This window comes from Genypterus blacodes, unplaced genomic scaffold (genome assembly GCF_046128005.1).
Source record: "Genypterus blacodes isolate CSIRO-AG114 ecotype Tasmania unplaced genomic scaffold, CSIRO-AGI_Gbla_v1 ptg000055l_1, whole genome shotgun sequence".
Lineage (NCBI taxonomy): Eukaryota > Metazoa > Chordata > Actinopteri > Ophidiiformes > Ophidiidae > Genypterus > Genypterus blacodes.
In genome coordinates this window covers 5036968-5062380 of record NW_027466867.1, presented here as the reverse complement: position 1 = coordinate 5062380, position 25413 = coordinate 5036968, and the positions used below count along the sequence as shown (strand labels likewise).

At 46.6% G+C, this 25413-nt stretch overlaps 3 protein-coding genes across 3 annotated transcripts; all 3 read left to right on the top strand.

The window, feature by feature from the left end:
- Window positions 1-861: 861 nt before the first annotated feature.
- LOC143002050 (transient receptor potential cation channel subfamily M member 4-like) lies at window positions 862-10536 on the top strand. Its single transcript, XM_076151979.1, has 28 exons — window positions 862-1106; window positions 2535-2596; window positions 2681-2858; window positions 3019-3199; window positions 3839-4008; window positions 4133-4310; window positions 4667-4731; window positions 4848-5078; window positions 5447-5549; window positions 5640-5761; window positions 5884-6171; window positions 6311-6412; window positions 6515-6643; window positions 6851-6980; window positions 7068-7213; window positions 7306-7418; window positions 7527-7649; window positions 7749-7798; window positions 7915-8153; window positions 8243-8358; window positions 8471-8603; window positions 8682-8856; window positions 9085-9250; window positions 9346-9527; window positions 9621-9753; window positions 9854-9926; window positions 10018-10111; window positions 10184-10536. The coding sequence occupies exons 1-28, from the start codon at window positions 1044-1046 to the stop codon at window positions 10210-10212; spliced, it is 3774 nt and encodes a 1257-aa protein (XP_076008094.1). The 5' UTR covers window positions 862-1043; the 3' UTR covers window positions 10213-10536.
- Window positions 10537-10618: 82 nt separating this feature from the next.
- Window positions 10619-15076, top strand: LOC143002051 (uncharacterized). The gene is made up of 6 exons (XM_076151980.1): window positions 10619-12777; window positions 13489-13616; window positions 13741-13812; window positions 13910-13964; window positions 14048-14084; window positions 14495-15076. Exons 1-6 carry the CDS (start codon window positions 12144-12146, stop codon window positions 14514-14516), a joined length of 948 nt encoding a protein of 315 aa, XP_076008095.1. The 5' UTR covers window positions 10619-12143; the 3' UTR covers window positions 14517-15076.
- A 2071-nt stretch (window positions 15077-17147) lies between these two features.
- On the top strand, window positions 17148-23942 carry LOC143002146 (uncharacterized). Its single transcript, XM_076152105.1, has 16 exons — window positions 17148-17300; window positions 17531-17588; window positions 17679-17711; window positions 17832-18008; window positions 18089-18240; window positions 18351-18440; window positions 18556-18628; window positions 19006-19169; window positions 20698-20797; window positions 20887-20916; window positions 20999-21175; window positions 21271-21425; window positions 21516-21605; window positions 22187-22262; window positions 22347-22510; window positions 23521-23942. Exons 2-16 carry the CDS (start codon window positions 17531-17533, stop codon window positions 23731-23733), a joined length of 1752 nt encoding a protein of 583 aa, XP_076008220.1. The 5' UTR covers window positions 17148-17300; the 3' UTR covers window positions 23734-23942.
- The last annotated feature ends 1471 nt before the right edge of the window (window positions 23943-25413 follow it).

Sequence of the window (25413 nt, the reverse complement as noted above, 5' to 3'; positions counted from 1 at the left end):
TCCCCGGCGTGCGCCTCAGCGCGGATGCCAGCTCGGAACGTGCCAGCTTCACAATCTGGCCAACACCTTATATCAAATAAGCAAAACCAGCGGGAAGGACGAGTCAAAAAAGGCCAACGACCCACAGGGATATGGCAGATAGGGATACGAAATGACTGTATTTACACCTACAATGTCTCTGTGTGTATTGACTGACTGGTACTCTCCCGCTTGGAATGTGTAAAAATTCCTGTCATACTACTTTTTAAAAATATATGTCCTTCGATATTTATATGCATTGTATAATAAATATTTAATATAAACTAAATGACATGAGTGACCTTAAACCTTTAACCTTTAAACTCAAACTAACCCCAACAGTAACACAAACGTAGCACGTAACACAAATGTAGTCTGATGAACCTTTAATTTACAGGACCTCCTGCAGATCATTAACTTGAGGGCTTTTTAGAATGTGGCTCATGCCCCTGAAACAATATTATCAGATTAGAAATTGATTTGGGAGTAGAATTTAAAGCTCATATTGGCAAAGTGGGTCAAAGGCCCAGGGGAAGTTCTCCTTAAATCCTGGTGCTAATCAGGCTCCAAAGACAGGGCTATACTGTATATGTCAAGTCTTTTTCGGTCTTGGGAGAGGTATGTGTGTGAATATTTCAAACTATTCCGTGCTGCTGTCTATCCACTTTTAAACTGGCATCCACACACAGGCGGATTATCATTGAATTTAATTGATGGGATTACGATCAGTCTTATTTGATGGCAAAGTCTATGACATTCTATTCAAATTGAAGTGTGTGTTTGTGTGTGTGTGTGTGTGTGTCGGTCCATGGCTCCTCCTTTGGTAGCAGTTTGAAGGAGGACGTGTGTTTTCTCAACCACACCCTCACCTGCGCTTCACCTTATTTCCCTCTCGATGTTGGGTGTAGAAAAAAGGACATTTACACAGATTCCACCAAGTTCTCCACGCAATGACCTCATCCACTGAACATGATTAGGAGGAGAAGCACAGTTTGCCTTTTCCCTTGAGTCAAACACATAAAACCATGAGTGGGACGGCGGAAGGAGGAGACAGCAGAAACAAAATCCATAAATCGGAGAAAGACCAGGTAGGTGGAAGATTCTTAAATTTGGTGTTGTTTTGGGGAGAAACTTTACACCGTGAGGAGGCGAATTCCACTGGAATCCTTTTAAAGTTGACGAGAAGAGACAAAAGTTGCGGTTGCCAGTTGCTGCTAGTTTTACTGAGTCACGAATGAGACACGGCGGAGAGAAAACGCTTTTGTTTCTTCAGTCACGTTTGAACTACGATAATAAAAGTGACACACACACACGTTCAAGTATGTTTGGGTCGTGAGAGTACAGTTTGACTTCACGTAGCCTGCAGTCGAACTTGTTGCGCTTCGTGTTTACACTGCGGCTGCTTGTCAGATCGGCGGAAGTTAGCTTGGATGCGGAAAGAGAAGTTTCAACACTTCTACAACTCAAAATGTGACAATGAAGCATCAGTGACGATTAAAAGAAGCTTTTCTAACACACTACAGTAGGGGAAAGTAAGTATGAGTGTTACTTATGTGTATTCATTCACTCTAAGCCGGGTTAAAAAAAAAACATCGCTGAACAGCGCAGGAGCACTTCCATGTCTACTCGACTGTCTGTAATAATATTACTTTTGGCTGCGTTCCTTTAAGCTGTGTCCGTGTCACAGTGCCGCGATTGTGCATGTTGGCTCACTCAGTCACGACCTCTTGCGCCGATATGGAATCGAGCCATCGTTAATTTGATTAGTTGGGCCTTTGTTTATCCTGTTAGCCAAAATGTCTATCAGCTATATTTATGGAGTGTTGATATAATTAATTGCCCTTAACATGGCATACGCAGCACTTTATGGGTTATTAATCCATTATATAGGTACATTCATCGATACACTAGGGTATAATCCACCTTTCCCTTATATTAAACATTATCTTATCTCTCTCTGTTCTTAAATACTGTCAGCAGCAGCTTTGTATGGGCCTGTTCAGAGAGGTACAGGCCTCATAATTAAGATGCCAGAAATGTTTTATTCTTAGAAATAAAGCCAAATATTCTGATGCAAACATCAAAACAAGTAAAAAACAAATCTGTTAGTGACCTTAAATAACATGAATGCGCCTAGGTGACAGTCTATGTGCAGTTTACAGTGAAAACTATAGTGAATTAGGACAAAATATTAAACATAAGATAATGTTTGAACTCTACACCAGAGGGGTTTGTTTTGCAGTTTTGTTATGAATGTGATGTACCGGCACTGGCTTGATTTCACACTGAGACACACACACACACACACACACACACACACACACACACACACACAGTCAAAACTTCATCTGTACGGCAGAAGTGGCAGTGAGGCGTTTGGGCTCAGTATCTCTCACCAGCGTATCATCCAGCTGTTCCGAGGACAAAGTCAACATTTTCAAAACCCTGAAGCTACATGAGATCTGTTTACCCGAAATCCACTTGTTAACCTCATTTGTTAAACCTTCTATCTTCAGAGCTGGATCCCCAAAATCATCAAGAAAAGGGTGTGCACCACCTTCGTCGAAAATTCTTCGAGGTACAGTGATCTTTAATCGTTAATGGTTGTTTCTGATGAGTGAGCAGATACTCCCATTCCTCACTTTTCTCATTTCTCGCTCAGTGATGGCAGCCTGTGTCAGTGTGGAGGTAGGAGAGATGCCCATGGCTCCATTGCACTGGGAGATTTCTTCAGCACAGCCATTGTCAACCACTGGGACAGCGCCCAACACTCCTCCGAATACCCGACCGACGCCTTTGGAGAGTTGCAGTTTGCAGGATCCAGCAAGAGGCACAGCTATGTAAGTGCCTCTCTACTGGCCTGATAAATGTCTCTGAAGCTAATACTCATAATTGAATGTATGAAATGCTCATAATCCCTCTATTTTTTGAAACTTTGCTTATCTTTGTCGGCTCGTTCTGGCGCATGTTGTCATTTCCTCTCTCCCCTGGCACACGCAGTTCCTTCGCCTGTCATGGGACACCCCGCCCTCCATAGCTTACACCTTGATGACCACCCACTGGGGTCTGCCTGCGCCCAATCTGGTCGTTTCCATTGTGGGCGGAGAAGGCAGGACAAAGGTGAAGACCTGGGTGCGTGAAGTCCTTAGGCAGGGACTGGTGAAGGCCTCACAAAGCACAGGTGGGTCTGAGACCTGAAATAGGAATGCACGCCCGGTGTATAATCTGTGTGTCTGTACCTGAAGTGTTGCAAGTAGAGAGAGAATGAGACAAAAGAAGAATGCTTGGATTTCAGTGTAGGAGGAGGTGCAGGGTGGTGAATGACAGCTGTATACAGGTGATTCTTAAAATCCAAACCTAATCTCCATTGTGGACAGGTTAAACATGAGTAACATATTACTGAGAAAAAGTACTCGCAGTGTTTGTAGCCTGCAGCTGTGGTACCTTAACGTGACTGGAGTCCTTGGGGTCGGGACGCTAATTTGGGAAGACGCTGGCCATTTCCTCCAGACCGCCATGCCAAGGCCACAGGTCACATGGGGATACAGATCTCACTTCATTGGAAGTCGCACCGAGATCAGACTCACGAAGCAATCATCCAAAACCACCACACACACACACACACACACACACACACACACACACACACACACACACACACACACACACAGTATAGTACAGTAGTGTTTACCTTCCTGGAAAACTTCAAGCTGTTGTCGGACAAGACATCTGACTTCTCTCTTACTCTCTTCCTCCACAACCAAGCCAAAAGCAGTACTTTGTTGTCATTTTCCTCACACGTTGACTTTGGCCCATTCAGGTGCTTGGATTCTGACCGCAGGCCTGCGCGAGGGTGTGGGGAAGTGTGTCGGTGAGGCGGTGAGGGATCATGCCACGGCAGCCTCCTCGGTCTCTCTCAACAAGGTGGTGGCTCTGGGTATCCCCCCCTGGGGTATGGTGCACAACCGGGAGCAGCTGGTCAACCCTCAGGTTGTAATGCCATGCACACACACTCTCGCATACTTACAAATGCCATCCACACACGTAATTCCACTGTGTCGTCAAATCAAAGTGGTGGGGTTGAAATCTAGAACCACAGTTTTGCTTTTAACAGGGCAGCTTTCCGGCTAAATACGACGTCCATAACGCGTCGGAGAACACCTGCAGCCTGGACAACAACTACCAAGCCTTCCTGCTGGTGGACGATGGCAGCGTGGGCCGCAGAGGTGGCGAGATGGGCTTCAGGGCCAAACTGGAGGACTTCATCTCACACCAGCGCACCGGCATCTGGGGTGAGAAATGGCAAACGTCATTTACTTTTGATAAATCTGACCAGTGAACGTTTTTGTGGTTTTGGTTTGGCACCTGACAAAACTTTCTACTCATTTCGCCGCCCTCTGGTGACTCTGTGTTACTGCACCTTGATGTCTATGCAGGGAAAACCCTTTGGTGTTCACCGGACAGCGTGCCATGACATGAATTTGAGCGTCGGCATCCTCAACGTGTAAAATCAAGCAGAAATGTGTCAAAAATTCCTTTCTATCGTTGCTTTATTTAGGTATCATGTCTCAGCTCTGCTTTATAAGTGCATCAACCTGCAGTAACAAAAACTTTCTCATTTGTGAAATTGATGTTTATATCTTTGTAGGCAGCGGCAGCATTGACATCCCGGTCCTTTGCATGCTGGTATCAGGGGCGGCACACATGCTGGAGGTACGCTCGCCACTGTTTAGCCTAGAAATCTGCCATGTTGGAATTATTTATATTTCATTTAGGGCATTTGAACTGCTTTTTTTACTCTTTCCCCGCTGTCCTGTGTTTTTGCTCAGAGAGTGGATCTGTCTCTGAAGAACTCCATGCCGTGGCTGCTGTTGGCCGGCTCAGGAGGCATGGCCGACTTCCTGAGTGACGTCCTGGAGAACCTGTCGTCTGCCCCGGCCCAGTCTTCCAACGAGGGGGAGGGCGAGGGGGCCCCCAGCGTCGACCTGAAAGACAGAGTGGCAGAGCGCGTTAAGAAACACTTCCCAACCGTAGAGGACACAGATAAACTAGTCGAACGGGTAAGGGATGCGGACAAAGAAATGGGTTTTGTCTGAGTAAACAGGAACGGCAGCATTTGTCTGGTTTGGCAGTCGGCCTCTTCATCACAATGCTGAGATCACTACACAACTACACACCCTAGAGCCATAAATTGTAACTTGATATTCACAGTCTCCCAGAACGTTCCTGAATTCAAGCTTTGCACGCAGATCATCAAGTTATGCAAGTCATTTGTTAGGGTTTATGCTTGTAAATGAAGGCTTTGCTTTAGCGACGCCATGGCCTGTCCTCTAGCACCACCCTCTGGACAAAAGGTGAACTTACTCTCAACTCTCTTCTGTCTGGAATGTGTGTACATCTCTTCCGTCTCTTTATCCCTCGTCTCCAGGCTCTAAGCATCTACCAAAACAGAGACCTGATCACAATCTATCACGGAGAGCAAGAGGCCCCCGATGACTTTGACACCGTCCTGCTCAAGACGTTGGTGGGAGGTATACGAGTCAAATCCCTATTTCCAGGAGTGTAAACGTTTTCAGCAGCATTACCTCCTTATGTTACAAACTGTGGCTTTGTTGTTTCAGCGAGTAAGCAACGTGTGTCGTGCACCGCCAGCCCTTACACAGAGGAGCTGAAGTTAGCGGTCACTTGGAACAGGGTGGACATCGCCAAGAGGGAACTCTTCAACGGAGACATTCCCTGGAGAGTGAGAGGAAACACATTACATCAGATGCCCCACTCCTGTCCCACACACAGTACATTCATGCATATTGTTCCTGTATTGAAGCAGCAGAACGATAAACTATACCCCTTTCCTCCATTCCACAGCATAAAGATTTAGTGGACTCCATGACGGACGCCCTGGTCAACGACAAGCCTCAGTTTGTGCGCCTCTTCACTGAGAACGGCCTCAACATCCTGGATTACCTGGACTACAGCAGGCTGGAGAGTCTCTACCGCTCGGTGGCTGACGGCACGCTCGTCTACCAGCTGCTCCAGCGCCGCCTAGTGGAGCGGCTGGGAGTCTCCGCCGTGCCCGCCAACCAGGACGCGGAGACCAAAGTCGCAGCGGGGGTCACGCATGTCGGGCCGTCGGAGGAGATCACCCTTTTTGAGGTGAGCCGGGATGAGGTTGCAGCTTTGTGAGCCAGTTTGAGCTCCTTACTTTGTACGCACGGCCGAGACCCAACTGCTTTCTCCTACATGATAACAGCTGCCTATAATGGAAGTTAAATGATCAGCATTGTCTCCTCAGGTGTCGACTGTTCTGGAATTGTTAATGGGCGACGTCTGCCAGCCGTTCTACTATGGAGTTCTAGGCTTAGAACAAATCTCATCCAAGAGGAGGGCGCTGAAGGTACTCGCCTTCATCTATCATCTCTCAATCACTGGTGTCATATCTTGTATGGCGTTCTCAACCCCATAACCCTGTCTCTCGTCTCCCCTCCGTCCACCCCAGCGCGTCAGTAAGCTGCTGCGTGGGGACTGCTTGTACCGCAAGGAGCGCTGCCTCTTCCCCTGGGCTTCGCTCTTCATCTGGGCCGTCCTGCAGAACCGCAGTGAGATGGCAGTCTACTTCTGGGAGATGGTAAGAGTTTTTGAGGGATACAACTCGATAGACGCAAGCAGAATTAGGCATCTTATATGAAAGTAATCTCTCTCTCTCTCTCTCTCTCTCTCTATCTCTCTCTCTATCTCTCTCTCTCTCTCTCTCTCTCTCTCTCTCTCTCTCTCTCTCTCTCTCTCTCTCTCTCTCTCTCTCTCTCTCTCTCTCTCTCTCTCTCTCTCTCTTCAGGCAGGAGAAACGGTGCTGAGCGCTCTGAGTGGCTGTAAGATCCTTAGGGAACTGTCCAAGCTGGAGGGGGAGACGGAGACCAAGCTGTCCATGAAAGAGCTGGCCCAGCGCTTTGAGAACCTGGCACACGGTGAGACACAGAATCAATCCTCCGCCAGTAATACTCCCAATTATTTCGGAAGAGTTGTTATCATTTCCTCGCTCCATTCCCCTTCAGACATGTTCAGCTCTTGCTACCAGAGCAACGAGAGTCGCTCCTTCACCCTGCTGATCAGGAAGTCTCCAGTGTGGGGCGGCATCACCTGCCTTCAGATGGGCATGGCCGCCGACGCCAGGCTCTTCTTCAGCCACGACGGAGTGCAGGTACCGTGCCGGCGTGAGCGGACGAAACAAGTCTCGTCCTGGCCTTCTCACCATTTTAAAAAACGTGGTTTCTCTTTGTTTCTCCTCCCCAGTCTCTGTTGTCCCAAATCTGGTGGGGCGACATGAAGAGGAGCACGGAGGTGTGGAAGCTCGTCCTCACCTTCTTCTGCCCCCTCCTCTGCTATGCCAACCTCATCTCCTTCAGGTTCATTCTTCCTCCTTCTTTCCTTTTTTCTTAAACCATGTTCTTTCCTAGAGGCCAACACATACACACACACACACTTCAAATTGTGAATGTTATGCCATCTTGTAGGAAACCGGACCACCATCACCAGGACGAGCAGGTCAAACCTTACGAGGACGTCCCGGGCCGGGACAGCGACAGCCACAGCCTCTACGGCAACACCATCTTTTCTTTCTCAGACATCAAACACATGTAAACACACACTCTCACTCACGCACAATCAGATTACTGTGTTTAAAGATGCTGTGGAATGAACGCCTGCTGACTTTGCCGTTGTTGTCGTTGCACCAGTGAAGCCGACACACAGGGACCAAACACTCCTAGGTGCGCAACTCTCAGAGGCGAGTCCCTTTCGTCACCCTCTCTCTCTCTCTCTCTCTCTCACACACACTCACACACACTCTTGGTTCTGTTTGCATCTAACGCCAATCGCCAATCCAATTGCTTTTCCTCGCAGGCGTTCCTCGGTCTCCTCGTCCACCCGAACGGCCGTTCATCGTGTCGAGATGGCGGCAGTTCTGGTTCGCTCCCGTCACAGCGTTCTTAGGCAACGTGCTCATGTACTTCCTCTTCCTCCTGCTCTTTGCGTACGTGCTGTTGGTGGATTTCCAGCCCCCTCCCCCCGCCGGCCCGGCCATCACAGAGTACGTGCTGTACTTCTGGGTGTTCACCATCGTTTGCGAGGAGATCCGAGAGGTCAGAGCAGAAGAACAACCTCACCTTCGCCTTTGTTATATTGTGTCGGGATTTGTTCAGCTCAATCGATTGATCTCTGCTCCTCCCAGACGTTCTTTGTTGGGACGATGACTTGGCGTCAGAGGTTAAGGACGTACATTCAGGATGTGTGGAACAAGTGTGACCTCACTGCCATCATCCTCTTCATCATTGGGCTGATCTGCAGGTACGGATGAGAACGCTATCAGTGCGTCTACACCGGGATCTTAAGTCACCACTTTCAAATCACAGCAATCTCCTCATCAGTCAATCATCGGTTTACTCTGGCTGTGTTGCAGGATGTTTGAGTGGTCGTACGGATTTGGCCGAAGTGTGATGTGTTTGGACTACATGGTCTTCACCCTCCGTCTCATTCACATCTTCGCCATCCACAGACAGCTGGGACCCAAAATCATCATCGTCGGCAAGATGGTGAGATCCGTGAGAGGCGTGGACATTGTGGGGAAACGCTTTTAAGCAGGATTGATTGATTGATTTCCCTCTGTGTAGATGAAAGACGTCTTCTTCTTCCTCTTCTTCCTGGGCGTGTGGCTCATGGCGTACGGCGTCGCCAACCAAGCGCTGATTTACTCCTATGACCCGCGTCCCGATCGCATACTCCGCCGAGTCTTCTACAGGCCGTACCTGCACATCTTCGGACAGATCCCTGTGGAGGAGATGGACGGTAATGAAAGCCTGTGTGTGTGTGTGTGTGTGTGTGTGTGTGTGTGTGTGTGTGTGTGAGAGAGAGAGTGTGTGTGAGTGCGCTGACATGTGAAAAACATTGGCTTAGCTTCCCGATTTCAACCCAGTGTCAGAATGTAACCCGAGAGCAGATGGGGTCAGACTGATAATGCAGCATGAAAAGGCGGCCCGTCCTCTAATCCTCTCCACATTGTCCCGCTCATCCCAGTGGGGAAGCCGTGGGACATGGCCTGCACCGACAACATAACTTTGATCGATGCTGGCGAGGAGCCGTGCAGGGTCCAGTACAGCAACTGGCTGGTGGTGATTCTGCTGGTCGTCTACCTCCTGGTCACCAACATCCTGCTCATCAATCTGCTCATCGCCATGTTCAGGTAAAGAGCGAGGACAGAGAGGTGTCCCATTTCTGTTTTATCTCATGATTCAACTAACTCCACCTTTCTTATTCTTCTTCTTCCCTTTCAACTAGTTACACCTTCAACAAGGTGCAGGAGAACAGCGACATCCACTGGAAGTTCCAGCGCTACAACCTGATCGTGCAGTACCACTCCCGTCCCTCTTTGGCCCCGCCCTTCATCATCATCTCTCACATCAACCTCTTTATCAAAAGGCACATTCGCAAGGTTCCCTCGGTCAAGATCCACCACTTTGGTCAGTATCTAAATGGGACATGAAGAGGGAGAAGGTTAGATGTTTTACATAGTCACCTTATTCCGGACTTCCTGTCTTGGTCCCTGTCGTCAGTGTTGGAGTTGAGGGGGAAAGCGGCCAACAGGCTAATGACTTGGGAAACCATTCAGAAGGAGGACTTCCTCACCGCGCAGAGCAAGATCCAGAAAAGCAGCGACTCGGAGCGGCTCAAGCGGATGTCTGTCAAGTGAGCGCGACCGCCCCACACCAGCACCGGCTTCACATTGATTGATTTAACTTATCGTTATTCGTATGTTGTAAAATGTTTCTTTGTTTCTTGTGGGCAGAGTGGACAGTGTGGTCAAGCACCTGTCCGAAAAAAGGGACTTTGACCACCGACTGAGGGCCTTGGAGAACGAGGTAAGACTCCCGCACGCTGTTCACAATCCGAGCGACTGACTTTCTCGCAAGTTCAGCCGAGTTTCATTGATTCCGTTTGTTTTCTTCCTAGATGGAGTACTGCTCAAACGCTCTCAGCTGGATCGTGGACACGTTGGCACAGAGCAGCACGACCAAACCCACTCGACCTCCGCCTGTAGCCAGAGGTACGAACTCTGAAACCCACACAAAACACAACTATGACAAACACGACATAACAAACCTCCCCCTCTTTGCAGAATCCTTCATCTCCTCTACCTCTGCCTGACGACACCCTTTGAGCGCCGATGCCTTGGGAAGCTCCGGGTCAATACTAGGCAAGACTGACGCACTCTCTCCTGCCACGGTCCTCAACTGAAACAGCGCCGACCTTTTACAGTATTGAGTGTAACGTATGTGTATTGATGATGTACTGTGAGGTATATTTTCTGTATTTTACCAGACAATTCTATGGTGTCTTTTGCTATTATTTTAAAACACCAGCGGAAATTTGAAACTGTTTTACATATGCAGTGTTACACTTGATGCATATTTGAATACTATTGTTACACACACTACATTGGTTTCTGCTCAATAAAAGGTGTATTTTGTATTATGAGTGAATGAATAGATACATTTCCAATGATTTTCAGCGACCCAAGTAACAAGTTATTTACTCAGTCATAGAAACGTAATCCTGGCACTCGGAACTAAGTGGAGAGCAAACACTGGAGGCACAAGTGGAACCATTACTCAAGTTGCGATGATTGGAGCAATACAGGAAAAGGGCAAAGACAGGGAATTGGGTTCATATAGATTTAAGATCTGGCACGGGGAGTCAAAGGTGCAACCAGGGGTGCTTGAGTTTCAGCATGAAGGTCACACAGTGGAGCAGGATGTTTGGAAGGAGCCTTTAAATAGCCGTCCGCCCCATCTGTCAGCCCTGCCAGTGACTTACAGTGGACAGGGGAGGGGGTGTCGACACCTCCCTACATGACGGCTCCATGTGCTACGACGCGCCCATACAAGCGAACATGTGAGTTTCAGCCCCTCCTCCTCCTCTACCTATATCTCTTCTGAGCTCCTTTTACATGTTTGATCTGCTCCTCTTCTTACTCTTACTCATCAGTCTGGAAGAAACATGCTGTCCCCTCACTGTTGCACATTTCTTTGGAATTTCAGCTGCCAGCACAATCTATACATCCAAGACGTGCAGACGGCCGCCTGCTCAAGTTTCCTCTATTTACATCCATTCTCAGCGGTGTTAAGTAACAGAATAAAAAATACAAAATGTTCACAGCTTAGAATTTGTGCTTAAGTTAAGTATTCATATTTTCCCAATACATGAAATCTGAAGTACAACAAATACTTTTACTCCACAACAATTTCATTACTACTTTAACTCAACTAGGTCATCAAAGTACAGTGCGTTACCCACCACTGTACATTCTGTACATCATCCATGCTATACATTGGAGTCATTCTTATGTTCCCAGCGTCCTATGTTCCCCAGCTTAATATGCCAACACAAAACAAGTTTACTTAATGTGTGTTAAACAGAATATAACCAGGGAATATAGATACGCTCCCCCTTAAGTGTAGCATCAAAAAAAACAACTTCTCCTTCAATTTAAGGGCGCTGCAAGCAAATATGACCCTGTGGTGATAGTTTGCTGTATCTGTGCAGTATTTACGTTGGACCTCATTAATCTACCTGATCTATGATTTATTTTCTGTAGTCTTATTTAGAATTATTTAATGTAAGTGACCTCCCCCCTCCCACTCATTTCTATTTGTTCTCTGATCTCGTGTTTCCCCACCCTCCTGCAGTCCAAACCTACCCCCCAACATGCACACATGCTCCCCCCCCCCCCCTCCCCTCTCTTATACACTGGGTTAAAGGCATCAGGAGCATTCTTCCCACACATGTGCCTCTGTCAGTCACACACACACACTAGCATACGGCACACCCACTTGTGTTTCCATTCTGGTTCGCTCTGTGTTCCGAGCACAAGGCTGGCAAACTGCTCAGTCAGTCCAGTGGACGCGGCCCCTCTCTGACCTTTCCTCCCTTGGAGCTACAAACTTAACAAAATCCCAGAATCTTTTTCAGCTTCTCCATAAACGGAGCCTTATCTGTGAATTACGTGACTTTATAAATAGTTTTTGTCGGGAGAGACTGCAGATCTGCGCAGATTTGTTCAGACAGAGTTTTCAGACATGGCAGCAGTGAAAGGTTGGGTGCTGGGGCTCATGCTGGTGCTCCTCTGCCCGTCCCCGCTCCTTCTCTCAGGGGCCGTGAACGCCCAGGACTTGGCCGAGGTCGAGCTGGAGGTCCGCAGTGATGAAGCTGAAGAGGAGTCTGTCCTGGAAGAAGCAGTCGCTGACGACGACGACGAAGGACAGAATGCTGATGCCGGTGGGGAAGAAGAGGAAGATGTAGCGGAGGAGGAAGAGGGTGAGGATGATGAGGCTGAGAGTGACGAAGAAGAGGCCGAGGAGGAAGAAGTGGCTGCTGATGAGGAAGAGGAGGCAGAGGAGGAAGAGGACGCTGCTGATGAGGTAGAGGAGGCAGAGGAGGCAGAGGATAAGGAAGAGGAGGCTGAAGAGGAGGAAGAGGAGACTGCAGAGGAGGCAGCAGAGGAAGAAGAGGCTGCAGATGAGGACGAGGAGGAGGTAGCAGAGGAGGTTGAGGAGGAGGCTGCTGAGGAGGTGGAAGACGAAGAGGAGGCTTCGGAGGAGAAAGAGGCTTCAGAGGAGGAAGAGGAGGAAGCTGAAGAGGATGAAGAAACCGCTGAAGAGGAGGAAGAAGAGGCTGAGGATGAAGGCACATCTGAAACAGAAGAAGATGAAGGTAGTATAGCTGCTTGTATTGTAGCTGCAGAGTGCCTGACCTTCTCTTTAAGGCCGAAAATAGCTTCACTTATCTGACACAAGGCCACATCAAATCACTCCAGCCTTGTTACACTGTTACTGTCGCTAGAGGCAGAAAACACACGCACGCACGCACACACACACACACACACACACACACACACACACACACACACACACACACTTACAAACAAATCTTCCAAAACAAATCTACCTCACTGTTCAATATGTAAACAAATTGAAATTTGTTTATTGAGCCCGCTGTCTCTCAGCAGACACTGAGCACAGGTGTACTTACATGTGAGATAAATGACCACATGGTGGCGCCGTGTGCCAAAAAAGAAGAAAATTCACTTTATTTGGCCAACAACCAAATGTGACAGAAACATTTGAATTGTTTGAGTTAGTTTGCTCACTTAAATGTGACTTTCCACTCTTTCCACACTTTCAACTAAGACTAAAGGCTGTGAGTGTGCGAGTGTTATAATGTGTGTGTGGCACAGACACACACATGCCTTGTGCTCAGTGAACATGCACAGCTGTAGCACACTGTAAAAGCAGCTTATCGTCGCTCTTCGGCAGCCTGAGTATGTGATCTCACTGGCTGCAGGCCGGCTGGGGTTTCAGTAAGTCAGTGGGCTAAATTTATTCACAATACAGTTACGCTGACAGCTCTGATGACTTTATATAGGTGAGGCCCAAGATGGTGACACTGCAGAAGAAGAGGAGGAAGAGGAGGTGGAGGAGGAGGAGGAGGTTGCCGGTGACGCTCTGCACTTCCACTCCGGCTCTTTGTGTAGTGTTTGCTCCATCTGTGAGGTAAATTCAAAAGTAATACGCGTTGAAACCTTTCCCATATTGACCTGAGGAACCCTACAGTGTTCATTTGGAAATATCCCTTTAATGAAAAATGACTGTGTGTGTGTGTGTGTGTGTCCCTCAGCATTGTTCTAGTAAGTGTGACGCATGTCCTTGTGAAGAGGGAGATGAGTCAGAACACTGCCAGCACTGCCAGGTAAAGTGTCCAAAACAGCACCATGAACACATCACGCCTCACCCTGACGCAGCAGGCTAATGACTCTGACCTCTGACCTTTCTCTCTATCTTTCCAGGAATGCGCCCACTGCTACCTCTGCCCCCTGCTGTGCGACACAATCTGCACCCCAGGTAAGTGTTCCTACTCATTTTCTGAAATGTTCTAATGTTTGATTATGGTTTCTATCAGCTTTGACTCGTCTTCTGTCTTTCAGGTGGACTTGTTGATTCGCTAACCGGGTCCATCTTTCAGTAAGACTTGCCACCCTGCACAGCACAATCTATTCAAAATACAATAGCCCTGATCCAACCTAACCTCATGCTAATGTACAGTAGACAATTACTGTAGGTGCATTCTGGGTTTAATACCATTCACAATATCGCTATGAAATCAACCTATGATCATGGAGAATAGCAGAAACAATAACCGCTCATATTTCAAATAATGTTATTTATATTTCAAATAAGATTATGATAAAATACGTAAATATTATTCATTTAAATTTGAGTCTCTACACAGTTCCAGTTAAAGGTTAGATGCAGTTTAAGAGATGAAAGCATGAATCATAACAGGTAAAAAGGGCTGATGAAGTATTAATATAACTTAATAGTATTTAATATTTGCTTCAAATCTCTGAAATGCTTGCTTTGCTTTTCTGCAGGTCTTTTTCCGCTCTCCTCTGAGCCCCCTGGAGGCTGTGCCCGTGTGGCTGCGCTCAGGCCTGGAGCTGTTCGCCTGCTCCAGCATCACTTCCCTTAAGGGTTTGTCAAGAAATCTGACTCCTGTTTGTTTTTTTTTTAAGTCATATTAATGGTTTAGTTGCATTTTTAATTTGCCTCGTGCTCAGAGCTGAGATGTGTCCGCTGGATTCATACCTTTCTTAGTTTGTAGCTTTTATTTAATGAGCTGACGAGCAGCAGTGAAGAACAATTCTGACCTGGAATGTTGAACAAAATGCCCAAATAACACACATTTTTTCAGATGTCTTTGTACAGGACTGTTATTGTAAAGTACATGTTTGTACAGCCTTACGGTGAAGTTTGACTCGATCTAGAATGGAGTTACAGGAACCCTCGTGGTATTGATCTTAAATCTTTACCTTACCTAAGATTTAAACCATATTGTAAATGTGAAATTGCAAAGGGAGACGGCCTTTGCATGATAAGAGACAAAAAAAACTGCAAGTCAATGTCAACATGGCATTACTGATTCTCATATGGAAATAAATTTATATGGAAACCTCTGATGTGTCTGACATCTACATTATGGACTCACTTTTCATTTGACTGATATCTAACTGCTTTTTGTGTGCAAGTATGCTTCAAATTATCCCTCCAACTGGTAATCAATGAATGTGTCTACAGTCAAACACACACGTGATTTAGCCTCATTGTGGGTTTTTAATGTGAATTTGTGTCCAATTGTCAACTGAATCTAACTTCTTTTAATATCAATATTAGTCTTAAAGGTGTATATTCATTTCTTGTACGAGCACACACACTTGTTCCACGTTGTGCGATCACACACTAATGATTAGATGAGGCACAGCTGGTGAATCTGGACCTGGAGACCTTTCTGTTTGAGCCCTTTTGTTTGAAGTGAGTGTTCAAACCGCCTGTTCCTCTGCTCGCTGAGGCTGCACAGGTGAGGATTTGCTCTGTTTCGATGACAAACAAAGCTCCTGTTTTCTGTTGCCGATTGTCAATAAGAGGAATGATAAAAAAAAAAAATTTCATCAGGTGATTAACTTAGTTTTTTTATCAACACAGACAGAGCCAGGGCCTCTGCTCACTGTAACCTTTGGCTGCTTTCAAATGCAAAATCTCTGGCAAACAACACAAACAAAGAACTTAGTTTAGCTCTGGATTCAGTTATAAACTTTTAGATCCTTAGAAAGTAATTAACTTGACTAGAATCCTCATGTTTTAGCTTTTTGTGTGTGTGTGTGTGTGTGTGTGTGTGTGTGTGTGTGTGTGTGTGTGTGTGTGTGTGTGTGTGTGTGTGTGTGTGTGTGTGTGTGTGTGTGTGTGTGTGTGTGTGTGTGTGTGTGTGTGTGTGTGTGTGTGTGTGTGTGTGTGTGTGTGTGTGTGCGCGCGTGTGTGTGTGTGTGTGTGTGTGTGTGTGTGTGTGTGTGTGTGTGTGTGTGTGAGATGCAGTGCAGATAACCTGTTATGTAGGTATGAGAAGTGATGTCTGAAAACACAAGTAACAATTACTGTAAACATTGATGGTACAATGACTGTAAACATTACAGACACAAACACACTTTGTTCCATCACATGGGCACAAAGGTGATCCGTAGGTTTCTTACCATCCTTACCATCGTCTTTGCTTTATTCTGTTATCATAAGACGCCACCTGGATCAATCCTGGGCCCTCTTCAGTTTGTGTTGACAATCTCTGAATCATAACCGGATCATTCTGTTTTTGTGTGGGTGTGTAAGAAATTCGGGGTTTTGTTTTGTTTCCTGAGCTGAAACTTAATCATATAATGTGTGATACAAATTACCTTGTCGGTCCTTATCTCGTGTTACGGCGGTTTATAGTCAACATTCCAACAGTGGCTTGTGTAAGGGCTGAAACCTGCATAATCCCCAGTGTATATGGTTCATTTACTTTCTCTGGTATCAGTTTGCAGAACCGCCTGCAAATGAAAAGCTTGAGCTACATATGCTTTAAAAAAAAAAAGAGGATGTATAGCCGGGAAAACGAGCTGCCATGGCAAAGATATTCCCTCATAGCTTTGTGGTTTCGGACTATTGTCTTCCTCTGCTGGACCACAACAAATACGTTGAATACCACTTCTACTTCCTGCAATCTAAAGCCAGATGACAATGTGCCTAAAGCCTATTCGTCTCACCGATGGACGTTATAGAGGATCAGAGTGTTTAGTTTGCAGGAGTTTGTTAAAACAAACGTGACGGTGCCGACAGTCCAAAAACAACACAACCCCAAATAACTTTTCCTTTCAGATCCACTTGGCCCTTTGCTTGGGACAGTTACAGCTGGAAGGTTCTGGTAACCTGGGCCCCTCTTTGTCTCACTGTAGGATCTTTGCCTCGGTAAAGAACCTGAAGTGCGTGTGGGTACTCACTTAGGCAAAGAACACTCCAGGTTTGGGTCCATACTTGCTTTTCACCCAAAACGCCAACATTTGCTAATCCTGCCTCTATTTCATCACTTCCCCTGACACACACACACCTCTATTTTGACTGGGTTCATGTGAAATTGAGCGTGAGCCCTGGAGTCCCTTTGTCTCCCCTGTGCAGGTTTAATGTTGTATACACAGTCGCGCCCTCTCCCTCCCATCTCATGTTCGTCCTTTTTATACCCCTGACCACAGACGGACAGGGACACTTGGAGCCTTCCGCCACTAATGAACCTATTTTGCGGCCACTTGATGTGAAGCCGCATCTCTAAGGAATCATCTCTTTGTGCAGGGGGGACGTGAGGCCTGGACGGTAAAGGTAAGACACTTTATCAACTCGGGGATGGTAAGTTACACCATTTCCACTTGACCGCAAAGTCGCTTGAGTGAAAGTGTCCGGAGATTGGTGGCGGTTTCTTCTGTGGAATACTTTTCAGGCAGAATCTGTGAATTGGTTTTGTAAAATAAGCCAATGGATGAACTTCTAACCCAAGTATTGGGTTAGAAGTTGATTCCTTTTATGATTCAATTTTTTCCCTCCTCTTGAAGATGCATCCGTCCTTTCTTCTGCTCTTCCTCAGTTTAGCAGCGTTGATTGAAAACAGCGGTGAGATTTTCAAACTACATACTGTATTTGATCATTCAGTACTCATAAGTCCTGCTGCATCCACAATATTTGCTGTGTTTTGTTTTGCAGATGGAAGCAGTAACTGGTGCTATACCGGCTGCAGTGAGTAAAGGACAGGATTATATTCTGTTTCCTAATCCAGCACCGGGTTTTCATTCCAGCCATAATTTCCAGATAATGACTGAAATCAGCAGTGTTGACCTCTGACCTTTACCTTGCCAGGCCACTCTCCCTCTCACTGGAGCAGCATGGGCGGCAATTTCTGCGGTGGGAAAAGCCAATCGCCTATCGACATCGCCAGAGCTCACGCCAAGACGGACGACAAGCTGAATGATTTTACCCTCTCCAACTTCTCCTCCACGCATGTCCTCAAGTCTCTCTCAAACAACGGACACACAGGTACAAGCCCAAGACGCCGGCGTTTCGCTTCTGAGACTGTTGCTTTGTTCTGACGCGTCTGTTTTGTGTTTGGGAGCAAGTGAAGTGTGTGTTGGAGCAGGACGCGGCCGAGGTGAGTGGTGGCGGGCTGAACGGCACGTATTCCTCCATTCAGTTTCACTTCCACTGGGGGGACACGGAGCACCACCCCGGGTCGGAGCACATGCTGGACGGGCACAGATATCCCATGGAGGTAAACGTGTGGACAACCGCCGTGAATAACCCCTCAGTTTATGAATGCGTGTCTTTATTATTATTATTATTATTATTATTATTATATGTTGTCTGTATTAATTCCCATAGATGCACATTGTCAATCTGAAGAAAGGTCTGACTGCTGGGGAGGCCATGAGCAACTCGGAGGGAATCGCTGTTCTTGGGTTTTTCATAACGGTACGTCCGCCAAAAATATCTTTATCACTGCATCCTGACCTAATACATGGAAAAAATAAAAGATCTACAAGAACACTACCTAACTAATTGGAATAAATGTCTTCCTTCTTCTCAGGAATCGGACGACGCCACTCCGTCAGAGGCCTGGGACAACTTCACATCCTACCTGGCTGACATCCCAAACATTAGTTAGGTTTAAGCCGCATCTAAGGGGACGATTATTAATTGAATTGGCTTCGATACCTTGCTGGAGGGGGCACTTTGCCAGGGCGTAGATATCCCACACCTGTAATTATGTGCCGGTTTACAGTGTAACCCGACCTTAAACAAAACGCCTGCAGCCACACATTTCCCATTATGGAGGTTAAAATGTTCAGTTATTGTTGGCACCTTTTAAACAGAAGCGTTCCAAGGATTTCCTGACGGTTTCAAACACTTTGGGCCGCCTAAGACTGCGCGAGGACTGAATATTAGAATGCACTCGATCCCTCATTGCGTCTCATGTTGCTGGGATCGTAAGGTTCAGTCAAAATCCTCATTGGTTGTCCCCTGTTGTGCGTTTCAGACAATAAGGTGAACATCAACCACAGCATCTCTATTGACGACCTGATCAGCGGTGTCGACCTCACCAAGTTCTACCGCTACAAGGGCTCCCTGACCACCCCCACCTGCAACGAGGCGGTGGTGTGGACCGTCTTTCAGCAGCCAATCAAAGTCTTCAAAAGTCTGGTAAGTGAGAGACGACGTCGGCATTCAATTTCAGACATTCATCCCACTAATCGCCTCACAACAAGGCGGCAAATGAACCATTACAGTAACCTAAACTGATCTGAGGTAGTTCTAAGTGAACAGCAGTTAAAATTCCTGCTGGCTCAGCCGTTTCTGCCTCCAGGCCTCTTCACCTCCAACTGCGTGGGACTTGACACTGATTTGAAAATTGTCGTGAGCCGTAACGACAGAATAATCTCTCAAAAACTTTAAGAATGTCCAAAAACCGAAAGGTGTCCGTGGCATCTCCCCGTCACCGGGGCGTTACCCCGGCTGCCATCGCTCTTATCTGTGACAGCCACCAGTGTAGCTGATGGATGCCGTGTCGCAATCCTGGGGATCTATGGGCGTGCATGAGCACGTGTGTCCTGCCAGGTGGCCCTGCTCGACAAGTCTGTCCACATGTCACCTTCAATGTTTGAACACCAGATGTATGCTGGTTTGTAGACGTCACAGTGCTGCTGCATGTGAATGTGTCTTACATAAGGATAAAGGCAGCTGACCTGTGCTACACACGCAGTGATGCACAATTGCCAGTAGGTTCGCGAAATAAAGATGAGATTGAGAGACGCACAGATGTAATAAACTGTGAAAATAGTAGGGCTGTCAATCGATTAAAAAAAATTAACTAATTAATCGCACAAATTTCTGTAATTAATTGCGATTAATCTATCAAGAAATTAGTTGCATTTTTCTACTTAAGACTGAAGCTTATAATGAATATTTTTTAATGTAAAATCATCAAATGAATGTAGAATAAACACAAAGAAAGTACATTTAAATTCAAAAAACATTTTAATGAACAGTGTAAATTCAAAAAAGAAAGCTCATCTCTCATCCTCATACAACGTGTGTATTCTTGACACGATGGTTCCTCTCGAGGGTAAATTATAAGAGGTATCTCCCGATGCAACACGAAGTACTTCTCTCAGTCCATCATCCTCTACTGTGCTAACTGGGCGGCAGTTTTTAACAATCCAAGTAACCAAAGAATGGGTTAACCTTTCACTCACGGGTTTCGTCATTCGCCCACGAGTGCCACACTCCTGTAGAGTAGCCTGGCGAGGTCCTGTGGAGGTACTTGCAGCGGGGTGTTTTGCTCTCAGGTGATACGCCAAAGAGGTGGTACTTCTGTGGTAGTTGAATTTGGCTTTGCACACTGTGCAAATTGCTTTTGTTTTATCCAAAGAGCCGTCGGACTACTTTTTATACAGAAACTTTCCCCCTAAAAGTCCGTCGTTCGCCATCTTTCTGCCAATGACTCTCTTTTAATAAGAAAAGATGGTTGCCCGCGCAAGTGACCAAAGGTTATGGGTCAGCCACCGGAAGTAAACAAAACCGCGTTAATTGTGTTAAAATGTTTTACCCCATTAAAAGTTTAAAATTAATCGCCAAAATTAACGCGTTAACTTTGACAGCACTAGAAAATAGGTTTCCACTTTTGCGATGCAACTATCAATTGGAAACTTTTCTTTTGTCCCTTCTTTAGATTCAACGTTTTCCCTCCAAAACCGGCCTCAAAAATCTTTACCGGCCCACGCAAGTTCTCAATGGACGAACCGTGTTTGCTTCCCCCGCTATCGTGCCCAGTAGGTGGAAAAATGACAAATGCAGCCTGAATTAATATGATAAACTGTGTGACTCGGCGTGTTTATCTCTTGTTCTTTGCCTTGTCTAGGTCACCAATGGTGCTACAACCAACACTGCGGTATGTAACCTCGCCTCGCCGCAAGATCACGAGTCGCCTCTTTACTCGCTGGGTTTAACGCCGAGCTTTCCTGCCCCTGCAGCGTTCAGTCCTGCTAACTGGCACAACATGCCCAACAGCCATTGCGGCGGTCAACAGCAGTCGCCCATCAACTTGGTGGTCGAGGACGCCGTGTTGGACACGAATCTCACGCAGTTCACCTTCACGAAGTTTGACGACAAGGATGCCATCAAGTCTGTCACCAACACAGGCCACACGGGTACACGCTGCCCCGTCACCAGCTCCATCCAGATGTATGTTAAATGTAGGATTTTCCCATTTCTGCTCTGACGTCTCTGTCTCTTTGTCTTCCAGTGAAATATGAAGTGAAGGAGGGTCTGGAGGTCTCCGGGGGCGGTCTGGCCCACGTCTACAGCACCCTCCAGTTCCATTTCCACTGGGGCAACTTGTCGGGTGAGGACCTGAACGGCTCCGAGCATACGGTCGGGTCACAGCGACACAGGATGGAGGTAAAGATCAAACCGTATCCACCTTCACCCTATGTGCTGCTCAATGTATCGCCCACTTGCATTTAGCCGCTGTGTCGCCACTTTGTCCAGATGCACATAGTGAACAAGAGGAAGGATTTGACTCTGGAGGAGGCCTTGGTGGCTTCAAATGGCCTGGCAGTGCTCGCATTCTTCATTGAGGTTTGTGCCTGTGTGGGATTGTTTGTTGTTTTGCGAGGAACAGAAGATGGGTCATTAAACGAGTTGGTGCAGTTTTCAGAAGATGAGCCCAAAGTAATGCGTGAAGCTATTATGCCGCATCATAGCACAATGATGTCGCCGCTGTGCTCCCTAAGGCTTCACCAGAGGCAATGTTACGCCCTTGATCCTCCTCATTCTCTCTCTCTCTCTCTCTCTCTCTCTCTGTCTCTGTCTCTCTTTGTCGGAGGTTTTTGCATGCACATCACATACAGTGACGGTCAGAATCACAGTCTACACCCATACATTCACTCACTCACTCACTCACTCGCACACACTCTCTCTCTCTCTGCTGGTCCCACGACACAACATTCACCCTCTTATTCATTTTGATGTGAAACCTTTGGGCTGGGCCGCTTCGTCTCCTTTTGCTTGTATCAGGTTGACGATCATGCAGGAGTCGGAGGAGGTTATGTGAAAAGCAGTGGAGGTTGAGGACATGGGGAGATAAATGCTTAGTTTGACAGAGCAGCAGGTGCTGCTTTTTTAAAAGAACAAACATGTTCTATGTTTCCCCTCTACAGGAGACGACGGTCCAATACCCATATATGAGTTATTGGCACAAGTTGACCAGCTACCTGTCACACATCTCACACATCAGTAAGTTACTGCACGACACCACCGCAGTACCTGGATAGGGGGAGTGTGTATGCATCATTACATCATGTCCTCTCTTTCCTCCAGACAACAAAGCTGACGTCCACTCGAACATCTCCATCAATGACCTCCTTGGCAACAACAGCTCGACTCAGTACTTCCGCTACCACGGCTCCTTAACCACCCCGTCGTGCAATGAGGCGGTGGTGTGGTCGGTCTTCTACACTCCCATCGGGCTGGAGAAGGCCTTGGTACGTACAGCGTATTAAATATCCCCCAACTCCCCGTTTCTACACACGACGCAGCAACAACACGAGTTTCGCTCCCCGCCAGCATGTGCATGCAAAATAACACATTGTACAGATTGCGCAACATGTATCAAATCAGATGTCGTGATCGCGATGAATTCCTCTTATGGTACACTTGGAGGGTGTCATCTCTGTAATGCGTTCTACTCTGGAATGGGCCCTCATGTTACACGTCGGCCTCCAGTAAACCTGCCGATCGGCCTAGGGCACAGGAAGCCTAAACCCTCGATGACCTTTTTTTTTTTTTTTAACAAAAGGGTCACGGTTGTTTGTCGCAGGTTTCATCAATTGCGTCTCGCCAATCTGGTTCAACACGGTTTTCCCCTAAGATAACCTTTATCAGATAAAGGTTTTGGGGATTGACAGCAATGATTTAAGTCTTTGAAGCTCCCCCCCCCCCATTTAACATAAACAAACTCAGCTCATAGGATCGATTGATTTATTCCACAGTCTGTAGCACAGCGAGTATTGACCACATTAAATCATATTGGCAGTGTAAGTCTAACAATTTAGAAATCCATCAACCTTGACACGTCTGTGGAGCTTTTGCTGTCAAAATTCGGCAACATTTGTTTTTTAAGTCGAGCACACTGAGATTGAAAGTAGCTCAAGGAGAGATTGGTGCGCACATACGTGCCCATATGCACACGCGTGCACGTTCAGTGCTTGTGTGTACATGAAAACTTCCCACACACATGCATGCACCCAAAAACATGCAGTCAACAATTGACTGGCACCTTTTCACATTAGGAATGGGCGTCGCACAATAATTGTCAGTTACCATGTCAGGCATCATGTGTTTGGGTAACATGGTAAGAATCAAACCGGTTTTGCCTCGATGAGACTCGATTAGAGGTTATTAGAGCTCTGCAGTAACTTGTGACAAAAACAAAAAGGTATCAAGCACGAGAGCAAAGGTAATGATTGTTGTTCTAAACGATTGACTCCGACAGATTGAGCAGTTTCCAGCCAGTATGGGATACCAAAGTGTGTATCGGCCCGTACAGAAGCTGCACGCCAGGAAGGTCTACACCTCCTCTAAGACTGGCATGTCCCCGCCTGTGTCAACGGCGAACCCGTCCAAGTCCAGCGGGCCTGGGTGCGCCGGGCTGCCGGTCCTGCTGGTGGCCTGTTTCTGTGCCTCCTTCTCCTCCTCCTTGCTGTAATCTCACAGCATCGAGCGACGAGGAGCGGTAGAAGAACATGCGGTTGTTTTTGTAACGATTTCAACATTTATCCCCAATATAGAAATGTCATATTTTTAAGAAGTGATGTCAACATACTCGCCTATACACAGCACGGGGAGCAGATTTATATATGTAATTTATAAGCCAATATTGTGGGAGGAAGTTGTAAATAAATGATTGTATTGCAATCCTGTCTTGTTCTGACTTGATGGCAAATATCTGTCATGATCTGATGGATTGTCATTACTATACGTGATGCCAAACGTCTCAAATTTAGCTTTTATACCCACATTTAGCGTCGAGTAACAGGTGAACAGCTTCAGTCCGCTTGAAACGCATTTGGATGTCAACAAAGTCTGGTGGGTGTTTGAAGAAGCCTGTGCAAGTTGTGGGTGACGACTGTTTGCTCCAATATTTGTCCCATTTAAGCTACAAAGGCGTGTCACATTACGGTTCTATACGATGCTTTCAATGACCGTCAGCCATGTTGTGCTATATGATACCGGTCACCCACTTACAGGCCATACCATATATGGTGTCTTTGGGTCGAGGCAGCTTGTGTGTGTGTGTGTGCTACTGGTTAGACCTGATCACTGCCCTGTGGACGCATCCTTGAGTCGAGGGCTGCCATCGTCTCTCAACTGTTTTCCGATCACATCTACTCACGCTATGCTGGTCATATCCAAGAATTTCCAGTCATTCAAAACGATTAAACGATTAAACGCTTTGAATGTCTGAGTAAAACCAAACCAGTTAAGTGGAGCGCACCTCCTTCACAATTTGCCAACAGGCTTAATGAAGATGAATGCATAATTAATGGGAGAAGCTTCTACCGTTTGACTGAGGTTTGAAGTGTGTGACTTTAACAAACAGCCGGAAAAACAGGTACAGTGATTGATGTCAGATTGAAGCCTGTGCAAGTTGTGCCCTCGAGGTACTAATTGTAAAAAAAAATATTTAAGGTGAGTCGTCTGTTGAATGGAGACTAATCCTGATGTATGCACAAGATTGACCTGCCGAGTGATGCAGAATACTTTTGCTTGCGTGTGTAACCCGTGTGTTTGCTGTAGGGAGGATTATTGGATTTGAGTTAATGGTTGTAGTGAAAGGATGAGTGTTTTGTGGTCGATTTTGATCGCGTGTGTTTTCCACCCTGAGTTAGTTTTCAAGCGATTTTTGCATATGGAAACTTTGTTTACCAACCTGATGGGCCTGACTTTATCTGTGGCATGTAAGTGCGGTGCCCACGCTGATATGATCGCAATCTGCACCTGGCAATGCAAGCACTGCTGTGTTGGAGTTGCAATCCACAGATGCCAATTTAAGGTTTTTGTACGTGTGCCTTCCATTCGTTGGCGTTCCCGAGCTGAAATGTACAGCGCCTGACAAACAAGGCCCTTTTCTTTACATTCTGGCTACAAATTTAAGCAAAAAAGTGAAGAGTTTTGGTCCTGGACAGCAGGGCAGGACAGGCTTTGATTAAAATGGCTGCGAGCCAGGAGGGAGGATTTGTAAAACCACACACACTCAGATTCTCCAGTCATCGTGATTATCGACCATATTGCATGCAAGTCACAGGTTATGCAAGCATTCGTCAGGCTTCTTAAATGTCACCTGGAGGTCATCTCCCATCGACTCTTCTTCTTCGTACTGATTGTT

Coding starts and splice junctions, on each gene's coding strand:
- LOC143002050 (XM_076151979.1), top strand. CDS start 1,044: ATGAGTGGGACGGCGGAAGGAGGAGACAGCAGAAACAAAATCCATAAA. Junction 2,597..2,680: donor TTCGTCGAAAATTCTTCGAG/GTACAGTGATCT, acceptor TTTCTCGCTCAG/TGATGGCAGCCTGTGTCAGT. Junction 7,419..7,526: donor GCCAACCTCATCTCCTTCAG/GTTCATTCTTCC, acceptor GCCATCTTGTAG/GAAACCGGACCACCATCACC.
- LOC143002051 (XM_076151980.1), top strand. CDS start 12,144: ATGGCAGCAGTGAAAGGTTGGGTGCTGGGGCTCATGCTGGTGCTCCTC. Junction 13,617..13,740: donor GTGTTTGCTCCATCTGTGAG/GTAAATTCAAAA, acceptor TGTGTCCCTCAG/CATTGTTCTAGTAAGTGTGA. Junction 13,965..14,047: donor CGACACAATCTGCACCCCAG/GTAAGTGTTCCT, acceptor TCTGTCTTTCAG/GTGGACTTGTTGATTCGCTA.
- LOC143002146 (XM_076152105.1), top strand. CDS start 17,531: ATGCATCCGTCCTTTCTTCTGCTCTTCCTCAGTTTAGCAGCGTTGATT. Junction 21,426..21,515: donor CACAGCGACACAGGATGGAG/GTAAAGATCAAA, acceptor CACTTTGTCCAG/ATGCACATAGTGAACAAGAG. Junction 21,606..22,186: donor TGCTCGCATTCTTCATTGAG/GTTTGTGCCTGT, acceptor TCCCCTCTACAG/GAGACGACGGTCCAATACCC.